General features: G+C 41.7%; 2 protein-coding genes across 12 annotated transcripts in view; one reads left to right on the forward strand and one right to left on the reverse strand.

The window, feature by feature from the left end:
* Window positions 1-334: 334 nt before the first annotated feature.
* LOC114879611 (RING finger protein 121) lies at window positions 335-5,165 on the forward strand. Of its 4 annotated transcripts, none has more exons than XR_003789929.2 (10): window positions 335-441; window positions 700-734; window positions 863-992; window positions 1,297-1,451; window positions 1,520-1,748; window positions 1,860-2,095; window positions 2,170-2,286; window positions 4,245-4,328; window positions 4,399-4,574; window positions 4,742-5,165. XR_003789929.2 is itself a non-coding variant. In XM_029194680.2 (9 exons), the coding sequence occupies exons 1-8, from the start codon at window positions 415-417 to the stop codon at window positions 4,303-4,305; spliced, it is 990 nt and encodes a 329-aa protein (XP_029050513.1). In that variant the 5' UTR covers window positions 335-414; the 3' UTR covers window positions 4,306-4,328; window positions 4,784-5,165. The 4 variants fall into 4 exon arrangements, 2 of the variants coding, with proteins under 2 accessions (XP_029050513.1, XP_029050515.1); XR_003789928.2 differs by having other exon boundaries at window positions 4,784-5,165; XM_029194680.2 differs by lacking the exon at window positions 4,399-4,574 and having other exon boundaries at window positions 4,784-5,165.
* Window positions 5,166-8,938: 3,773 nt separating this feature from the next.
* Window positions 8,939-21,466, reverse strand: part of LOC114879610 (teneurin-m) — a 237,706-nt gene continuing 225,178 nt past the window's right edge. For 5 of the 8 annotated variants that reach the window (XM_046285255.1, XM_046285254.1, XM_029194677.2 and 2 more), the window contains 11 exons: window positions 20,494-20,783; window positions 20,007-20,253; window positions 19,362-19,736; window positions 18,517-18,852; window positions 17,975-18,182; window positions 16,798-16,824; window positions 15,507-15,723; window positions 14,593-15,428; window positions 12,213-14,518; window positions 11,320-12,070; window positions 8,939-11,152 (listed from right to left, as the gene is read on the reverse strand). In XM_046285255.1, coding sequence (XP_046141211.1) covers window positions 9,664-11,152; window positions 11,320-12,070; window positions 12,213-14,518; window positions 14,593-15,428; window positions 15,507-15,723; window positions 16,798-16,824; window positions 17,975-18,182; window positions 18,517-18,852; window positions 19,362-19,736; window positions 20,007-20,253; window positions 20,494-20,783 — 7,082 coding nt within the window. In that variant the 3' untranslated portion in view covers window positions 8,939-9,663. The remainder of the gene's footprint in view (window positions 11,153-11,319; window positions 12,071-12,212; window positions 14,519-14,592; window positions 15,429-15,506; window positions 15,724-16,797; window positions 16,825-17,974; window positions 18,183-18,516; window positions 18,853-19,361; window positions 19,737-20,006; window positions 20,254-20,493; window positions 20,784-21,466) is intronic. The other 3 variants (XM_046285251.1, XM_046285253.1, XM_046285252.1) reach the window with 3 other exon arrangements.

Consider the following 21,466-nt stretch of genomic DNA (forward strand, 5'->3'; position numbering starts at 1 on the left):
ATCCCAACGATGGGCGTGGTTTATAAACCGACGACGCGCGAACAAACACGACATGCACGAACAGCGACCATTGGTAGAACGACAGACTGATTCACACTTGGACGAAGAATGTACGGCGAATTAGAGTTTCGCGCAAAATTTGAACCGAATATTTATCACACTACACAATAAGTTCATGGAAAATTAGAAAATCCATCTATTATTATTAATATTGTAAATTGTAAAATACTTTTTATGAAGTAAAATCTGTAGCATTTTTATTTTCTAATTGTGAAAACATTTTGCTCTAAAATATATTTATTGCTGTATACCGCTTACACGAATGTGAATAGAACTTTGTCCCTGAAGAACTGCTGTATAATGTCAATTTATTAAAATTTAGTTTATAACTGACAATTTAGTATATTATTAAATATGCACTCGCACGCGCTTCAGAATAAGGTATAATATTATTTAAAATGCAATCGCATTGGTGATATTCACGGAATTAATGTATGTACATGTAAACCGTGCATATGCAAATATAACCTCTGAGGAGAATTATTTAAAAAAGAGCATAAGCTTTTACATTTTAAAGAATATTTGATTATTGTGCAAATTACTATTAATGGCGTAAATGAGAAAATGAAAAATTGTATTTTTTATATTTGCATTACATGTATTTTTTAAGGAAAATGGATGTCTCATTTTCTGTTCTAGAGTGAAGATAAATTGAGTGTGGAAGAAAAATGGAAGTAAGTATTAATATATTACTTAAATCGCTCAAGTAACTGGGAATAAATTATGTTTTCTATACAGAAGATTTTGTTAAATTACATAATGAAAAGTCTTACTTTAATGATGTTTGATATTTTGTTTGCAGCATATACGAAAAACAGCACCATGGACACGAATCAATGCATGCAAAGATGTTACTTGTTTTATTAGTAACTGTATTAGTGGTACAAATTATTATAGTTGAATGGAAAAAAATACATTACAAATCCTACCAGGTAAGTGGATCTTTTTGAAAATATATAAAGGATTTAATACAACATAAGCCTAACTGTAAAGCAATTACTTTTGAGTAAGTAGCACTTCATTATGTCACAATTAATTCCTCATTATTTTAGCCTATCACTGATAATTTCAGGGAACTGACATAAATTGAGCTAATGTAGTTTCATTGATGAATGATTCTGGAGCATGTAGCCAAAAAAATTTCTGTTTCTTTTACACCAGTTAGGCTGGTGTTGCAATGAATGCCATATATAATCTAATTAATTTACATTAACCTATATTAAATGTGTTTTCCAGCTTATTACCTTAGTTGCCATGTGGATTATTCCATTTGGATTAAGTTTAAAAAATCATTGGTGGAGGTTTATATTTCTTTGGTTGGTATCATCCTGTATAACAGGATTAGTAGTACGAAAGGCTGTTCAAAAACCTATAGCAGGTACAACACCAAGGTACGTTTACTATTATTGATACATGTATAGTATTCTATATATTTTTTACCGAATTTCTTTTTTTATAGATTGGTGTACAAATGGTTTCTTTTTATTTATAAACTAAGTTACGTGTTGGGTATTATAAGTTACATTATATTGTTAGCTACATTTTTTGGTTTAAATCTTGTATTTGAAGTGAAACCTCAAGTGTGGATGGATTGTGGTATGCTTTTGTTGTTTTATGGTCTTTATTTCGGAGTATTAGGGAGAGACGTCGCAGAGATTTGTGCGGATAAAATGGCTTCACATGTTGGGGTATGTAAAAATACAATAAGAATTAAATCCATTGAATCTCTCTCACTATTTTAAAATTTTAAGATTCTAGAATTCAAAAATTTAAATATTCCGGGATTTTTTAATTTGCAGTATTATGTGCCAGGACATATGCCAACAAGGACCTTAGAGCCTGGTGTGTGTGCTGTATGTGGAAACAGACTTTTAGTGTCAGAAAATGAACCCGGTGTTATCGAGAATACATACAAGCTTAGTTGTGAACACGTGTTCCACGAATTTTGTATTAGAGGATGGTGCATCGTAGGAAAGCAGCAGACGTGTCCATATTGCAAAGAAAAAGTGGATTTAAAGAAGATGTTTTGCAATCCGTATCCTTTCTTTTTAATTGTTGATATTACTTTTATTATTTAGTGAACTATACATTCCTTAATAATGCGTAAAGATGGGAACGACCTCACGTCTTGTACGGTCAGTTACTAGACTGGATCAGGTGGTCGATCGCCTGGCAACCGTTAATTTTGTTTCTTGTTCAAGGTATCAATTGGGGCCTAGGCCTCGAGTAAGTAATAGGGTATTTGAATTGCACTTACATCACCATTGTGTTTCCGTCAAACTAATTTATGTAAACAAACAAGTATCTGTTTGTATTTTTCTACGCAACAGTTGCTATTACATTTGTTATTTATAACAACGAAATCCAGTCCAATTTTAATCAAACGCAAAATTAGTGTTGCACCGTGTTGAAACATTTTATATGATCAGAACGATCTTACGACTTACGAAGTGCTATCCATTCTGACTTATGTAATATTTAATAATAATTCTTCCAAAGAAACATTTTTTACTATATGTATGAAGATCTTCATACTGTTACTGATTTCATAAAAAAAAAAAAATAAGTTTTTCAAACGACTATGTGATATTGACTATAAATGTGTTCTAATTTAAATTCCTATGCGGTTATCCGAATTAACTGAAATTTAAAAATAAGAAAAAGAGCAGTATTAGCAGTAGCAGGAAAAGCAGTTCAGAATATTTTATGGAACCTCAGAGGTACGCTATGAATGCTTTGAGTTATGAAAAAAAGATTAATTCGGATAATTTGTATTGAAATTATTTAATGTTCGGCTATTCGAACTTCGGGTAGAGTCGGAAATGGTCGAGCGAGAGAGGGGAGGTCGCGAAAGTATCTTGCTATGTATAAATGTTGGAGATTTATGAAGAATTTGCACACATTGGCGTGACCAAAGTCGGATTTCATAATTTCAAAATTAAAAAATCTCAAAACATCAGATATCCAAAGTTACAGAATTTCGAAATAAAAAAATTTCAAATTTCTTAAATCCAAAATATCCAAAATTCAACTTTTGTACCCTCTTCGATTTTTCCTTCTCTTTTTTCCAGTACTTTCTCTGTTCAGGTGAATATAAATGGAGAGCTTCCCGAAGGCACATGACTTGAAATCTTTCTAATTAACGCCAGCTTAGAGCCGACTTTCCGAATGGACCCAAACTCTTAGTTCGCTACCCGCAAAAATATCCTGAATTGATTGAGAATGATAGGAACGTAGCATATTTACTATTTCTTTTATCATTCCGCTTCCTTGTTAAAGCTAGTCGATTTAAGTTTGCAGTTAAGTAGTACCTTATATTTATTTTCATTCCGGAGAAGCAATTTTATTATAGATTTTAGTAGGCAGATTAGGTTTAAAAGTAATATCGAAGCAGCAGATCTTTCAATCTTTTTGGGTGCATTGTAAGGAGCGTTAAACTTGTTCTAATAGCAAAGCATGAAAAATTAGAATATATTGTCACTACATGACAGCAAAATAGTGGCGTAACTGCGGAGGGGGCAGGGTAAAACTGGCCCCGCAAAAATATGAACTGGTCCTTTCGCCATTCTGAAGTTCCACAACTTCAAAATTTCAAGATTTAAAAAAATTCAGAAATCCATAATTTGAGAATTTCAAAATCCCAAAACCCCAAATTTTAGAATTTGACATTTTCAGATTTCCAAAATTCCGATCAGTTCAAAATTCACTTTCCTAAAAATGATAAAATCCCAAAATTTCAACATTGCTAAGGGATGACCTACTCTCCAAAAATCCTAGTTACGTCACTTTAAAAGCTCGTGAAAAAGGAAAATGTGTACGAATATTCTGCTACTGTAAAATAATGTACAAAAGGACTTGAAGGTTGGATCGTATAACGATCAGATTTTCATATCTTACATTGTTTCATAATTCCTTTTGTCGAAGCATTGTAAATATTAGAAATTGTAAAATTTCAGACACGAGAAACATTGTTCCGTAATAAATGATGTACAAAAAGATACCAATTTCATGTAAAATTTATTTCTCATCAATAAAATTTATAAAACAGTCTATCGTTAGGAACTGTTAACAATTAGAATCTTTTTTTTTTTTTTAAATCGTATAAAAGTTAGAACTTTATCTCTTCATTCACTCAAGCGAGTGATTCGGTACCTTTCGTTTCATTTTGTTTATAATTTTTCCAGAATAACGGATGATTCCACTGGACACACGAATAAGACAAGACTAGAGGTCGATATTCGTTAGTATAATGATCTGATCAATCAATCGTACGTATGATCAATCTTTTTTTTTTTCATACAAAAAGAACAATAAAACCTTGTTTTAATTATTGCGAAGGTGAGGCAAGTGAGGTGAAAGGGAGGATGCGATTGTTATGTTGGGCACGCATTGAAAAGTCATTCAGAAAGAAATCAATGACAACAATTCTGTCAATAATGTTACTAAAAGTTTAATTAATCTCTCATCATGATTCCTTTAGCAAAAACAACTTGTATCACATCACGCATTCATAGGTACTTTTTCCAGACAATTGGACATATATATATAAATATCTGTTTTATACACTTAAAAGCATTACGTTATCGTTAACTTTTTGGGAAGAATTGGTAGGACCATTGGCGTAGCTAGGTGGGGGGGTAGGCATAGTGGATTTCAAAATCTAAAATTTCTAAAATTTCAGAATTTTTAAATTTCGGAGTTTTAAACTTGAAAAATTTCGAAGGTATATGGCCGACCCCAGAAAACATCCTAATTACACCAATGGGCACGACAGATGAACAAAACATGGACAAGGTTCGAACACACTGAGCCTGGCAGATTGGACGACACAGGTGTGAAGAGAGAAAAACAATTTGACAAGACGCCACGAATAACGACAGGATTCCTCGGGACGGGTCAAAGGGCAGACAATCACAAACACGGGGGAATTTTATAGATATATTTATTGAGTACTTAGCGTGTAAGAGTATAGAATAATATGTTACCTTATCCGTTAAATATCATTACATGGTATCATTGTATAATGATGTAGTCTTTAAAATAAAACCTCGCGCGGACAGTTTGCGCGTGTTGTGTGGCTGTTTGTGTGTTTCTGTGTTGACGAATATATTTACACAATGCTCGCATAATCAATATGTACAATTTTCACGAAAGGACAAGAAACGAAAAAGTACCAGAAGAACGGACGAACGAGCCATTTTCATCTACTCGATTTTATTCGTCCGGAAGGAATCACTTCCTGGGGTCTTATACGAAAGTATAAAGGGCGCTATAATTATCTTGCGGGTACCCTAAAAAATCGCCAACATCGATGCCGCGTATGTCCGATCATTTATTTTCATGAGCAATAGAAAAACCAGTCTCCGTTTCGATTACTGGTCGACAATGTCAACGGAATAAAACGCATCGTATGAATGACGGACCATGATGAGGTTATGTACAGAAAGAAGAGACACTTTCTTTGTGTCATTTGGAAAATAGGAGAAACGCAACAAGACAACTAGTTGCGAACGAACATTGCCTCTGGGTATCGGTATCGCGTCTGAGCAACTCGATGATCAGCTAGCAATCTCTTCCAAACAAGGGCAATGTTGTTTAAGATACTTGAGTAGGGGTACAATATGACAAAAGCTGAATATGTGCTTTTTTTGTTTGCAAAGGTACAGCTGCTAGCACAGATGACTTTTTTCGTTATGGAGAAGTCTAAGAATCCCTACCGCCCATTTAAGTCACACGTGGTACGAACTCGACACAATTCGGTTCGCGCCGTTAAGTTTCGGCTCGTTCCGGCAGGCTTCGGCTGCCCCCACTATAAGGACCACGATTGTACACTTTCAAATGATGTGTACAAAATCAAATGACATGAATGTTGGAATCAAAATTACTTCAAAAAATATTCTAAAAAATTATTTTTATGTAATATGTGCCAGATTTCCAATAGGTCTTTAATTTATAGAATGAGACATTGCTCTTGTTCGAATTGCCCGCGCCTGCCCCAGAGAACAACATTCACACCATCCGGGCATCAGTTGCCCGGGCATAGTTTAAAACACGCGAGGTCCTCGAAAACAAAAGAAAAACAATGCGCACAACTTCCCCCTCAGTTATCGTTAAACACAATTTGTTATATATTAAATTTACTATAATAGCTTTCGCTCACTCTCTGTTCACTCACGCTGCTCAACACCTAACGCGCTCGCTCTCTCGCTCTCTCTCTCTCTCTCTCTCTCTATCTATCTATCTCTCGCTCACCAAACACATTTGGATCCTTTTAAACACATACACGATAGTTACGAAGTATTGCTTTTTTTTAGTCGCGGTTCGCCCTCTTAAACCGAGTCACAGCGGACGGTTGCCCGTCGACGGCGAAGATTCGTGTCGAGCGTAACAGTTATAAAGTCTTTCCACCTTGTCGCGAGATTAAGCCTCCATGAGAATTCTGCTATTCTTATATAAACAAAGTCGAATACCAATGTTGAAGCCCCCCCTGCACCTGACGGTAGGCCGAGTTTGCGTTGGGCCAGTAGCTTCGGCCAGAAGGCTCTGCCACCCCTCGGGGGCAAAGAAGTTCCTCAGATCTTCAGAGTCATAAACACCTATTATCTCTCCACAAAGTCAACAGAATGGCTGCAGTCCTCGTCTAGAAAATTCCTTCATAGTTTGCAAATATTCTTTAGGGCAGAATTCTCTGGGCGCAGTCTCGCGGGCAGGTGTCCATGCGCTAAGCGTAAAGTTAACTCGAGTACACAGGACCTTATCATTTCTCTGTCGTGTTTCCTTCTCCTCTCTCCTTTGATTCCTTTTTAAACGAGTACACCTAACAGAAAGTGTCACGCGTATGCTGAGCATCTAGAACACTCTATTACACATGGCGGATGGCGGATGTAACGATTAGTTAACGGGCAAATCAAACGAGCACTGTTTCTCGTACTTTCATGATGGTCGATGAAAAGGTATTAGGATTTGGTGATCAGAGCCCGAGGCTTTCAACGGCTCGATGCTTAAGACTTCAAAGTAGGAACGAATGTGAACCAATGAGCTTCGTGATGGGGATATTGAAAATGGTGGATCACAGACTGATATGCCTCGTGTCACCTCGGGCTTCCGTCTCATCGAACAAAGAAATGGAACTATAGTGTTTCGAGGAACTAAAGATCGTTGTCAATGATGAGGATGAAAGTTACAGTAATGTCTGATTAGTGGATGTAGGCCTAGGACTTGATTAGTATTTATTGAAGGGTTGTACACTCTCAGGTGCAATGTATATTTCTCAAATAATCCTTTAGACTCTTCGGGTTTTCCTAAAATTAACTGCTCCCTCTAGCCTCATCCTCGACCAAAGAAGGCCTACATTGCCCTGAGGTGTACCGGCCCAAAGTCCTCTTCGTTACAAGGGTAATAGTTAATATTCTAACGTGGCCAAAGGAATTTCACAATTACGAAGTAAAAAATACATAATTCTGATGTCTGCCACTTTAATAGATCATTAGTACTTATGCAATCCCTTCAGGAAGTAGTAGAACTGACTGTGCTTACAAGTGAACATAATCTCCATCCACTAACCAACCATTACTGTGTCCGACGAAACAAAAAGTGCCGATTCGTTTGACCATCAGCCTCCGTTACACATTGGTAGAAAAATGCATTGTTTTTACAGGGTGAACGCGAAATCTACTATTTTTTTGCGTGGGTTTGCAGCATACACTGGCTATACACAACGGATATGTACAGCGGGTCGTTCATTGTTTAAATCTTAACCGTTTACTAAATCCCTCGTCAACTAGTGTACTAGTTAATTATGATTATGTATGTTTTGCTTTTTTTTTTTTTCATTAATCCACCTAACCTGGAACACAACGTGGTCAAGATGGCTCGCACGTTGGCTCGCTATTTCTCTATAATTATTATTTTTATACGTACGTATCTTTATTTCCCCCTTTTACTCGGCTTCGATCCAAATCGTTACAGCTCGATCTCTACACTTTATTTTTTTTTTAATTTCCTTTTTTTTGGTTACCGATATAAACACCGACGAGTTCAGTTTACAATTACATATTACAGAGAGGAGGTTCGAAGGTTTGTCTCAGAGAGGGCGTAGGGTTGATCTCCACGGGATGATCCCACAGACAGACACACGGTTACATAGGACATCTTTGACGACACAATTCAAAAAATAATTTTTTCACTTCTTTTTTTCTTTTCTGTTTAGTAGAAAGATAGGCGGGGTATTTCCGTACAATAGTATCATATTAATATTTTATCAGTTATTACTATTATTAGCGTTAGTATTATTATATTATTACTATTTTTATTATTATCGTTATTATTAGGTTATTATTCCACCTGGACATTATTAGACTCCTAAAAACCTTTCCCCGTCTATTGCTCGTCTCGAAGTACTGACACGAGGCATAATATCATACAACGTTGCAAATTCCTCGCTTCCATTATTATAGCTGGTACGACACGCAAACATAACCTAGCAGATCTATTTACATGGCTCCTCCGAGCAAAGCGTGGATCAATCTGAGACGATCGACGCTATCTTCTAGGCAAACGAGTATATTTACTCGTTTGTGAATAAGCCTGAGGTCCAAATTCATTAAATCCTCCATTTTCTTTTCTTTGTCAACGCTAGACCTGTAGAGCAGTGAGGAGTAATTGCACCTAGAGGGCGTGGGACACACAGGGATAGCTGAGGGCGGCTGGAGAGATGGATCAAGTGTCATCATTCTTGCTTCCCAACTCATCAGTGCACATGTGATGCCTTCCGTACTCATTAATTGCCTGGGCGTCCAATTTGCTCCTCACAGCTCTAGAAGGTGTAGGTAGGTGTTGTGTACGAGTACCATATGTATACATATATAAAAGCATTATCAACAGTTTCCACTTAACCTTATCGGTTTACTTTAATTGTATGTATATCTACACGTTACGTTTAGTCGAGTAGCTATATTTACAAATCGCTCGCCCTAGCACACCATTTCCTTGCGTCATGTTAAAAATATCTGTTTGTCGACGTATTTCTTTTCATGTGTTTGTGTGAGTATGTGTATGAGTATACTTGTCCCTACGTAATAGTCTATTAGGCGACATCGAAAGTACATCTTGCGTATATTACCCCTTTCCGAACGCAAACGCTCGGGATACGTCGGCCTCGTTCGTGCACCGCTCGTTTTTAGACCCTGTTGCATAAATACACCAGCTTCTCTTCTTCCTTCTTCCCCCCCTCTACCACTCGTCATCATCACGGACGGCACCTTGAATGTCCCTGCACGCACCTTCCTCCGTTTGCAAGCTCGTGACTAGCTGAAGCAGGACTCCCGGTGTATAGGTTAGGAATGAACACGAGCAACGCTATTATGGCACACAGAACGGGCACAAGAACACACTTTCGTTCGTTCAACGAGTGCGATTAGAAGGGAACAAAGAGGATCGAGAACGACGCCACGTATACGCGACCTTGGACGAGCTGAAGGTTAATGAATTTTTTTAGTCTTGTCTCTCTTCGTTATGCTTCCGTATGTTTGTCCGCTGCGCGATTCACGTGGGCGCGTGAATCAAGTCCCAGATGGCGTTGCGATCTCGCGTCACATCCTCGAATCACGAGTCGTGCCTGTGAATCCTATTGCGCCTGTTCCCACTCTTCCTCCTTTTCCTCTTCGTATCCCTAGTGAAGGCAACATTACCGGGGTCATCGGCTAGTTGGGGATATCTGTGGACACTGTGGATATCTACACCCTCGTAGCCGTTCACTGCCCCCCGGCTGATCAGTTCGTCCTTCTCCTCCTTTGACCAGTCTCCTCTGCCTTGGAAACCAGCCATAACCAACTGCTTCTCGATTTCCCAGGCTCTTTCCACGGCCCTCTTATGAATGTGTTTCAATATCCTATGCCTCTCCTGTTCAGGATCAGCCCCGTACCTGATCACTACCGCGGCATCCGGGTTATGCAGCTTCAATTCCTTCCAAGTGCCCACTCCGTGCTCCGTGGTCTCGTAAGTAGACACGTTGAACATGCCTCCCAGACGGCGCAGCTCCTCCATATCGTCACGAATCTTCAGCGCGTTGTCCTTCACGAAATAGAACACATCCTGATCATGCACACTGAAGTGGAGAGGTAGGAAGTAGGAGTTGTTGAACACCGAGGTGACCACGTCTTGGACGACGCTGTTCACACCATCCACCACACTGACTAACGCCCGTCCACCGATCCGGGATACCAAGATACCTTCACCGAAAACGGCACGCCGGTGGGCCACTCGCGGAAGAAGGTTCCTCGTCTTTGGTTCCAGTTTCAGCAAAGGTTTAGGAACGAATCCTAGGTCGGAGAATTTCTCGTGCACGCGATTCACGATGCACTGTAACCCAGACATGACGCCGAAGTCTGGTGTTAATTGGGGAGACGTGACGGTAGCGGTCGGCTGGTACACCATGTGCTTCATGTACTCCGAGCCCAGCATGGCGGAGATGTCGTAGCCGTACAATTTCAGCCAACTGGAGAGGTCAGTCATGTACTCGACGTTCTGTTTGAAGTTCACTGGATCATTGTTGCGGAAGCGGTAAATGAAAATGTCGGTCGGAGTAGTGAGTTCATTCGCCATTTGTTCCCAGGCTGGCGTCATCCATTGTCCAACAGTTGGATCATATAACCTCTTGTTCAGGTAGACCAGTTTTGTGATCGGGTCCAGGAGTCCACCATGGAAATCGATGGGCAGGTAGAAATCTGGGTTGGTGTCCTTAATGATTTTGCCAAATGGCGTGCGTCTCATCTCCTTGATCAGATTTCCATTGGTGTCGAATAATGCTATGGGGGAACCATTTTGATCCGTCGCCACGTAGAACCTCTGCTCGGAGGTTTCCACTGTCATAAGGAAGTTGCGGGCGTCGTAGAGGAACCGGAAGGTTTTCGCGGATTTCGGGAAGTGAATGTGCGTGATCAGGTCCGGCGTCTTTGGATTCGCGTAGAAGAACTGCGTGATGTTCTCGCGGTCGTCGTTCCAGGCCACCAGGCGTCCGCGGTCGTCGTAGAAGTACCATATCTGGAACTTCTTGTGCTCTGATGCGTGAATCAGTTGACCACGCGAATTGTACCTATACAAAGCAAGAAATATTATTATCATAGGTTCAGGAGGGGGATGTCATTTTGGATGACACTGAAAACTTGGTGGGTGTATATTTCAGAGGTGTTGACTAAAATGAAGAAATGGGAATTAGTGGACAGAAAAATAAATGTCAGAATAATTGAAATCTTAACAAACCTGTATTTATGTTCCCCTCGAATGACGACGAATCCTCTGCTATCATACGAATTGAACTCAACGTCGCCATATTGGACCACACGATCGCCGCTGTCATAACCCAAAGCAATCTTCTCATTGTGTTCCGTCACTCCAATCACGTTACCATTTTCGTCATAAGCATACTGCCAATTGTTCTCAGTTTCTGCCACCTCTAGGACATGTCCATCCGCATTATACGTGATCTTTTCTATCTTCGCCCATTCCTTCTCCATGGAATCTTTTCCAATTAACATCTTCCTCATTTTTATGCGATTACGATTATCATACTCCAGCTCCATACGGAAGACATCCAGTGACCGAATATTCATAAGGACAGTCTTAACCCGTCCATGTTCATCATAATCGGTGACCGTGAAGAACTGCTTGCTACTGTCCTGCATGACTGATCGGTTAAACAGGTTCCTGTATATCCTAAGGTCACCGACTCCTTCCAGTATGCCCAAATTCTGGTTGTACTTCAGCCGTAACTGAGGAAGCTGTTTACCATTGATGTCCACTTCAATGCTGGAAATTCTTGCATTACCATCGTATTGGTAACGATACCGAGCATTGTCCAGGCCGCTCTTGCTACCGAATTTGATTTTCTCGTCTTTGACGATACCAGCATGGTACTTGTACTCAATGCGCATTTCGAAGTTTGGTTCGTTGATGTCAATGCTGTGGACCAAGCTCGTTGTTTCTTGGTATGTGTAGTGGATCGAAGATAATCCTGCGGAAGTGAATGAAGATTAATTTGAAATAGGACCCACTTGTCGCCAATGTCTATGTTGACCATATGCCCCGAGAATACCCCGACGTCAGTTTTAACGTAATTATAATTTGGAATAATTTTACTAAGAAGATATACATACCAGCAAGAGTAGTCTCCAATTTCCCAGTGTGGTCGTAGATATAAGCAACTTTGCCGCTTTGATGTGGATATACCTTCGCCAAAATCTGCCCGTCATCATTATACAAAATTTCATACGGATGTCTGTTCATGGGCGAGTAGTATTGATACTTGTAGAATCCTAACGAAGTTTGCAACGAGAACGCATGAATGTGTCCTCTTGGTGTGGTTAAAGACTGCAATGCCCCAGCTTCATCGTACTGTAGCAAGTAGTCGCTTCCCCTTGGCGTAGTCACTTTCAGTGGAAGACTACTGAACATGTCTTTGAAGGCATACACCATAGACGTACCATCGCTGTATTTGATCTCGTATAACCGCCCAGCTCTGTCAAAGCCATAAGTCTCACTGATATCCCCCCAAGTCCAACTGGTCAGTCTACTGAAGCGGTCGTACTCCAATTCCACTCCAGAGAAGATACCATTCCTCGGACCCCATTTCACTGGTCTCGCTGTTCTATCGTAGGTCACATTCAAAAGCTCTACATCGTCCATAAATACAGCTACGCTATTGGTTTCTCTGTCGTATTCAAGAGACAGCAAAATATCACCGTTAACCCGTAGCTTCCTGCCAACTTGAGCAACAGACTTTGAATTGCCTCTATTTTTGTTGGACTGAAGCTTTCTGAGGAAGTATCGCCACTCGAATCTGTTCGCCAAATCTCCAGCAATTTCAGTCCTCTGCTTAGCGGGCACTGGGTAGCTCTCACCCAACAGAGGCTCGATTTCAGCCAGGACCGAGTAAGGCAAGGTATCGGTGCTGACTGTATGGGCCCAGGGTGTTACCTGGCCAACGGATCCATCGGCCAGGACAGTAGTCCTCTGTTCTGCCTCTCCAACCTTCGTAACAACCGAGGATCCCTTGATCAGCATCGAAATAGGCTTCCTGTTGTTTTGCCCCACCTTCACCACAGCTCCTTTCAGGCTAAGATCGAAGGTCAGACTGATTACCTTGCCCGTAGGAGTGACTGCGCTGGTTAGTCTGCCGAATTCATCGTAGTTGTATACAAAACTCCTGCCCGTGCTGTCCAATTTGGTCTTCAGCAGCCCAGTGGGCCCGTGATAATCGAACGTAACGTTGTAGTTATCGGGCGTGCTCAGCTCGTGAAGCATCTTCATCCTAGACATTCGAAGCCTGCACTTCTGGCCCTTCGTGTTCTCGATGGAGTTCACCTGGCTGCTGTAGTCCCTCAGCAGGAACACCTTGTTACCTGCTGCGTCAGTGACCGTGCTGAGTTTACCATTACTGGTGTTCACATTGTACGTGAATTGGTACACTGTCTCCCCTGTCAGGATGTTCTTAGTAGCCACGTGCTGCCCGAATCGGTTGAATACGTAGATTTCCTGGGTGTCCGGCGAGTAGATCTCGTACTCCCTGGCGCCACTGGCGTCTGGGATGCTGGCCATCACTGATCGGATCCTATAGTTCGCCTGATCACCGATGTGAACCACTCCGTCAGGGGATACGGCAACAGCGGAGATGGTATTGAACTTGGAAGTGGACGCCAAGTAGTGGTCGGCTTCGAAGCAATCGCAGCCGCGCTCTAAACAGTTGCACTTCGACTCCGCGCCGGCGTAAGGGGAGATCTTGCCGTCGGTTCCGATCACCCTCACGCGGTTGATTCGCTGCGAATCGCTCTCGGCGATGTACAGGTTTCCGGACGGGCCGAATGCGATGCTCTGCGGCATCACCAGAGTAGCGTGTGTCGCCAACTCGGTGTCAAACGAGGAGGACGGCGAGGCGCAGTGGAGAGGACGACCAGCTACCACCTTGACTCTACCATCTGGAGCCAGTTGCAGCACCATATGGTCGTCTATCATGTGAAGGGAATTATCCAGAGGGTTAATAGCCAATTCAGTGGGCCACCGCAGATGAACCTCTTCTACATTCAATGTGCCCTCGCAAGGAATGGGCTTCCAGTGCGACTTGTGCATATGATTGCCGATCACCGTGGTGATGATACCGTCCCTGTCGACCATCCTAATATTGGTCCCATCGGCGAAGTACAGAACGTTGTCGGCTGATATGGCGACCCCCTTGGGATACGCCAATTTAGCGTCCCGAGCCAGTGCACCATCGCCACAGTGAGCTTCGTCCCCAGGGAGACACCGCTCTCCCGAACCAACCACCGTCTCCCAGTTGTGATCTGGGTCGGAATAGTCGTTAGTGTCGCGCACGCGGATGATCTGATGGGACTCCGGATCAGAGATGTACAGGGAACCGTCCAGAGGACTCAGGGCAATGTGGTAGCGGTAGGAGACTCTTGTAGCACTGAAAGAACATTTATTCAATTAAGCAAGATTAAATAATGCGAGGGGCTTTAGAAATTGAATCGTGGGACTTACTTCAGCCGAACGACGGTCCTGACAGTGCCATCGACGAGGATTTTCCTAACGAGATTGAAGTCTCCGACGAAGATGGAGCCGTCTGGAGCTGTGGCAAGAGCAACCGGCGCTAGCAGTCGCTGCTTGGAGGCCTGTCCATCGCAATCGTAACAATCCAGAGGCCTCTGATGCCCATCGCCCATGGTTGTAAGTATTACTCGAGGCTTCTGCTTTAGGTAGATGTTCGATCCGTCTCCTTTCTGCAGAATGCCTTCATGGAAGTTGTACCTGTGATGGATGTCCAGGTTCCAACCTCCAACTTCAGATATGGACATATCGTGGCCGCTGAGCTTCGTCGTTTGCACGTCCCAGATGATGTCCTTACAGTCCCTGTACTCATACCCCACCTTCACCATAGCTGTAGTCACACCATAGACTCGTTGTCTATATACGTTCAGTCGGTTCCACGCGTATGTAAACTTGATCACAGGATCCGCCTCGAATATCTTCTCAAATAGAATGCCCTCAATGGTGATTCTCAGGTGAATTAAATTAAGAGTCGGTGGAATGACTTCGGGTGTCAGTTGCAACTGAATGGTGGACAAATATCCGGCTGCTCTGGAGCTGTGGTAAACAAGGTTCAAACCAGTGCCTGGTATTTGAAGACTCTCTTGGATGACCTGGGACTCTGCTAAAATGGCGCTCTTGTCAGGACAAGCGCCCTGAAAGCCGTGCTTCCAAGTGGCCAAGACCACCGGCTTCATTAGGTCGTAGTCGTGGGCGGCACAGGCATGAGGGACATGGAAGGGTTGCTTCTCCTCAGCGGTGCTCATCACGATCTTGTCGATAATTACCACCTTGAAGAAACGAAGATTTTTGTTACATGTAGTCTTTGATATAGGATTTAGTTTGGTAGGCAGGTCCTAGATTATTACCTCGTTCCAAGGTACAAAGACTATGTGGCTTTGCGGCTTGAAGGGCGACCTGCCAAACTGCAGGGTGACCGCGCCTCCACCGTTCACCAAGAGATCGAACCAACCGTCGTCTCTCGTCAGAGTGAAACCTTCCAGGGGTGTACTGGTGCTAACTCGTACTCCCATTAGTCCGGTGCCAAGGTGCGTGACAACTCGGCCACGAACGACGGCCGAACGGCTGTCAGGAAATAAGAACATTAACGACCACCGGATAATAGTCAGCTCGGGTGTGTGTACTTTTTTTTCTCAGCAAAGCAATTGCTATCGTCTAAACTAATTTTCAATCTACAACAGTATTACTATCATTTGTAAATTTATTTCTTGCAGTGTTATTGGAGTTAATCGTCGCGCATAACAAAACTGTGCTGTCATTTCGAATATCAAGAACGATGAAAAGTGTCATTGAATTATGTTTATCCTCTTTCGATGTGACAGCACCTGTTTGAAATCGTGTAATTTTACGAATCACGATTCCAGTCTTGCCGACGTTGCTTTTCAGTGCTAAAGAGGTAGTATCGAGTAATGAACGTCCAGGGTGGGTTCCTGTGGCGGTGATCCTGTGAAGAGATGGGAAAGGAGGAAGAAAGAGAGTGTCTTGGGCTGGAACCTGGTAGTGAACTCCTATAAACAGGGCTACCTAGCAGGACCTATGCTTTAAGAAATTATTATCCCTTAGATGACGCAGTAACGTGAAAATCTGTTACTTTAGTAGCAAAATGGTGACATACTCCCACGAAATACCTCGATGCCTCTTTGGCACTGAAGCATCGGTCGACGTCGAACTGTCATTAAATACAAATAGATACATACACATATACACGATTAACACAAAGTCAGAAGCTCAACTTAAAAGGCACGAAAGACAACGTAGGAATAATAAGGTAACCAAACCATGCAACGAGAAAGAGTCAAACAATGATGAAGGTTTCGGTGAGGTAGGAAGAGGTCATGAAAGTTCTTCCTTTTCTTTTTTTTTTATTGGTTAGCGGCACGTGGCGTTACAATTCATTCGAGGTAGCTTGTCTTCGTCAATTTGCGGACAAACGATGAAGACACGGGCTCGTTCCTCGAATCGAACGTCCACGAGCGACCCCGTTTGGATGCAGGATTTTGATTATGTACACATGATACCAAATGCATGAAAATATCGTCAAACAGCAGCAGCTATTCGACTCTGCTTACACTCTACTAACTCGCAAACGGGTGTAATTTTTTTTTTGTTCCATTTTTTCTCGTCGACGAAATTTCTTACCTTGTATTGAAGTGATTCCAGAACATACTGACCGGGCAGCACGGATAAAACAGAACCGAGTTAAAAATGATGTGATTAAAGGCAAAGCTAGATGGAGAAGATAGATAGAGAGAGAGAGAGGTAGAAGAGAAAAGAAATTTATTAGTTCAGAGTAATATTTTTTTTTTTTAATGAAAGGATAAAGAAATTTAGACTTCTGGATCCCTGAATCGGTAGCGAAAAGCTTGATGCTCGAACATGGAGTCACACATTCACGCCAAGCTTCACTCGGACGGACACGGTGATAGAAAGAGATAGAGATAGATTAACACGTTCGAGCCTGGGGTAACAGGTTTCAACCCCTTCGCCTCTATGCTATGGGTAAATCCACCCAAGTGGGTCCGAACGTGTTAACACGTATAAATATCGATAAAGATCAATCGTGTTCAGAATGAGAATGAAGTAGAATGGAGACGGGGTTCAGTGCAGGGCACACGCTCGCGCACACGTACGTACAAACATATGTATAAAACTTTTGGGATGTGATTTCACACGGGTCACAACAACGCAGAGAATATATCATATATCTATTGTATACGTCTTTAGTGTCTCTTGTAACGTATAACGAATAAGTATATAGTAGTATATGCATGTGTTTCTAGGGCAGGAATGCACATGCCCGGTTGCCCGCAGGCAAATTTACGGGCACAGATCCGAACTGTGGAAAGCACGAGGGTACTTAAGTGCCCTGCGGACAACATCGTGTGCATACCTGTTATAAGGTCTCCCATAGCTTTTCGTACTTCATATGATGCCTGAATTAGTTTTTAGGTTGTAAACAAGTCGGAGAAACACGTTAGCTGGATGGATGTCATAAGACGACATGCTCGGTACCCCCGTTAATGACTTTTAGTAGACCCATATAAACACATGCATCTGTTTTAAGATGTATAAAGGATAATTGTAACACTATATGTTATCTGTTTTGATGATTCCGGGTGTCTGTAACCGGATGTGTATTTATTGAACTGTACCACGTAACATCAAAGTCGGGACGGACACGGTTACCACGAGCGAGTAATAACGTATGTATTTGATCGAAAGGTGATCGATAACGAGACAAACCGATCGCGGGTCAACGAAATACGAATCGCGCACGCGATCCATCGTGCTGCCGACACAAGCTTTGTTAACTCACCTCTCGTTGAAGGTTTCTTGTCGGGCGTAGTTCTGCAAACTACCCTCGTCGATTAAAAATTTCATCCTCTCGAAGAAGGAAGCGGTGATAGCCGGCGGTTGCTTTCGCAGAAGTATATCGATCGGCTTCGGGGCCGACACGCAAAGCTGACTGCTACGGCATATATGATTCGAGCAACATTCCGGATCCGCGCAATCGATCAGACCGTCTGGAAAGAATATATTGATTCAGGTCAGAATAAGGGTTTATGGCATTGGGGTAGGATTTCTGATAGACTTATGAAAGAGCTGCTGGAAATTCGCTTTTTGAGGGGCCCCTAAAAAAATAGGGGCCAAGATAAGCTCCCTCTCTCTATGTGGACTGACCACCTCGTCGTTCGAAGATTCTAACACTAAAATTCTAAAATTCCAGAATTTCAAATATTTTCAATACTTTATGACCGGTGGGTTCGACGAGCCCGCTTCTTGGTCCTTCTAGGGTTAAATCTTGAATCTGTAAAGACGGTAAAATTTCTTTGAATGTCGTTTTTATTCGTACTATACCTTTATCGTTGTCTCTTCCGTCGTTGCAATTCTGTTCAAGAAGCACGTTGCAGTCTTTGCCATCCCAGCCGTCGTAACACCTGCACTCCCACTGGCCATCGTTGCTGACTCTGCACTGGCCATGACCAGAACACGAATTCGGGCAACCTTCCATGGTACAATGTTTCCCGTTCCACCCAGTCACGCACAAGCATGTTCCATTCTTGCATTGACCATGTTCATTGCATCTTGGATCGCATTGCTTCAAATTGCACAATTCGCCGGACCATCCGGGCAGGCAGTCGCAGGCATTGTCCACGCAGTGGCCGTGGGGCCCACAGTCCAGATCGCATAATTCTGAAAAAGGTGTGAAATTTTGAATTACAAAAATGTTTTTAGATTTCTAGTCTTTTATTGCATTAGTGGGGACAAGCAACATATAAAAGCTAGCAAGTCAATAGTTTTTGTTTAGAATAAAATCAAGTTAGTCAACAAGAAGGTATCAATGTCACGTTATTAGTAAAAGGGTCAAACAGAATCGGTCGTAAAATTGACGTATAACCTGGAAACATATGAATAGAATAATAAATATGCATACTGAATTTATTTAAAGAATTGAAGACACCTGAGAGCAAGCGATGATTCTTCGTCTAAAAATGAATTTGGATCCGATGAGTATTTATATCCGCGTCTAATAAATTTATAGCTCAATAAGTAATTGAATTTTAATAATTATATTTTCATAAAACCATTATTAACACATTTGCTGCCGAACCTGAACTCTCCAGCGGGCACTTGATCTGCCCGCCACTGCTCTAAGGGTCAACAGAACCCCCTACTACAAGATATCTATTCTCTCGTATTACCTTTCGAACAGTCATCGCCAGACCACATAGGCTCGCATAGGCAGGTCTGCGTCTCAAGATCAAAGTTCCCATGTCCGCTGCAGTCTGGTAGACACTGCAGTGCTTCCTTGTCCATTTGACTGCAATCCGCACCTTTCCATCCTTTCTTACAGATGCAAGTACCTTCGGCGCAGAAACCGTGACCGGAACAGGTTGGGTGAGGACAGTCCACTTCCTCGCAGTACTTTCCTTTATAACCGCGCACGCAATTACACTTCCCGTTGGTGCAGTGGCCATGTCCATTGCAATCGGGCACTTCACATTCGTCGTGGCGCAGGGAACACTCCTTCCCTTTCCAGCCGGGGTTGCACTGACACTCTCCGTTTATGTATTCTCCTGTAATTGCACGGAAATTAATGATACCGATGAGGGTAATTGGAATTGGGACCATTGGTGTAACTAGGGTATATTTGGGAGTGGGTCAGCTCCCTTAAAAATTTTGGAATTTGAAGATTTAGAAATTCTGGAGCTTCGAAGGTCTGAAATTTGGGGATTTTAGAAATCTAGAATTTGAAAATCTTAAAATTTTAGAAGGATGAGGAAGATAATCTAAATACAGTTTTGGGAGGACCCAGATTAGGACCCCTAATCAAACCCTACACTTACCACGCTGGCTACAGAGAACCGGGCAGACACTTTCGCTGCAATCCTCTCCACCGAAGCCAGGATTGCATTGACAGTGACCCAGCAAACATTCACCCTTTCCGCTGCACCCGTTAGGACAATTGTGCGTCATATCTTCAGCGATTATGGCTATAAAAGACACCTCCTGTGGATCTCCATCATCATTGTACAACGAGAGAAACCAATGACCAGGCTCCATATAGTGAGTCACTTCTTTCTTGATCGAAGGCTACACGAGAAATCAATACAAATCTCAGAAACACTCCATCGATACACTCAATTCCTCCACTACATTTCAGGGAAAAGAATAATAAAAAAAGACGACCTTTTGAACCGTAGATTTGAAATTGTTCAAAAAAAAGAATAAAAAATAAATTTTCTTCAGGACATCTGAATAGAAGATCTTGATAGACGGCTCTACGAGTCCTATGATAGAAAAGAAAATGAAAAATGGGGCAGTGGCACATACAATAACACTAACATGGGACGCCCGAGTGGTCCTCGCCTTGAAGCCGCTTAACACCTCCAGCAGATCGTATTGCGTGTGCGTGGGAAGGGCATTCCTCCGCGCGTATACGCCGATGCTCGCGCCACGTGGGATATTGTAGTCAAACCGCACGTACGCGGCTTCCGATTGGTAGAATTGCATGTTCCAGTAGCTGTACGGTGGAATTTCTTTGCTCAGCTTCTGGCCAAGACCGACCTGAGCGAAAGTCGTGCCGTCAGGTGGGAAAGACCTGGCTGGGAAAGTTCTGGCACCTGAATATGGAAAACGGCGGACACATCAATATAATGCTTTCAGTTTTTATTACAAATCAGTTTTCCGACGAGATATGTTCATGAAAATTGAATTTTTGTTTAAGAAAAACTTAAACTTATATCTGAATACACGAATTTTTTAAAATAATGTTAAACAGTAACGTTGTTGATTAAAATGAAAAATTAGAATACTTGTAATAAAATATCACGTTTATAAAAATATAAACTTTTTCCATGTTCATCTAAAAACAAAATATAACTAGGTATTATCCTAGTTTTTAAAGTTATCTTGTATTTTGCTGACGTGCATGAAATTCAGTACAACCACGAGAAAACATCTCCCGTGAGAAAACTGACTGTTCTTGTTAAAATGTAAAGCATAAGAGATATTTAAAAATTGCATGGCTGTATACTTAGCTAGGCTTTGCGTATCAGCGAATTTTGTCGACGACTTAACATTCGTATTACCTTACATACATAATTCATCAATTTTAATCATTTTCATCACTCGTCTATGCAAGAACCAGCACACATTATTTTTAATATTTAAAATAATATAAAATTAGAAAGTATTGCAATGGTTCTTACATTAGACTCTTTAAAAAATTTTAATTATCCAAAGAAAGGTTAAAGTTATTGAGATTCCAAAAGGAAAGAAGAAAGATAGCAAAAATTTAGTTTTA

Source organism: Osmia bicornis, chromosome 3 (genome assembly GCF_907164935.1).
Source record: "Osmia bicornis bicornis chromosome 3, iOsmBic2.1, whole genome shotgun sequence".
NCBI lineage: Eukaryota > Metazoa > Arthropoda > Insecta > Hymenoptera > Megachilidae > Osmia > Osmia bicornis.

Excerpts from the sequence above, each read along its gene's own strand:
- LOC114879611 (XM_029194680.2), top strand. The coding sequence starts at position 415 with ATGCACTCGCACGCGCTTCAGAATAAG. Across the intron at positions 1,749-1,859 it reads AAATGGCTTCACATGTTGGG|TATTATGTGCCAGGACATAT; the intron begins GTATGTAAAAAT and ends TTTAATTTGCAG. Across the intron at positions 2,096-2,169 it reads AAGAAGATGTTTTGCAATCC|ATGGGAACGACCTCACGTCT; the intron begins GTATCCTTTCTT and ends TAATGCGTAAAG.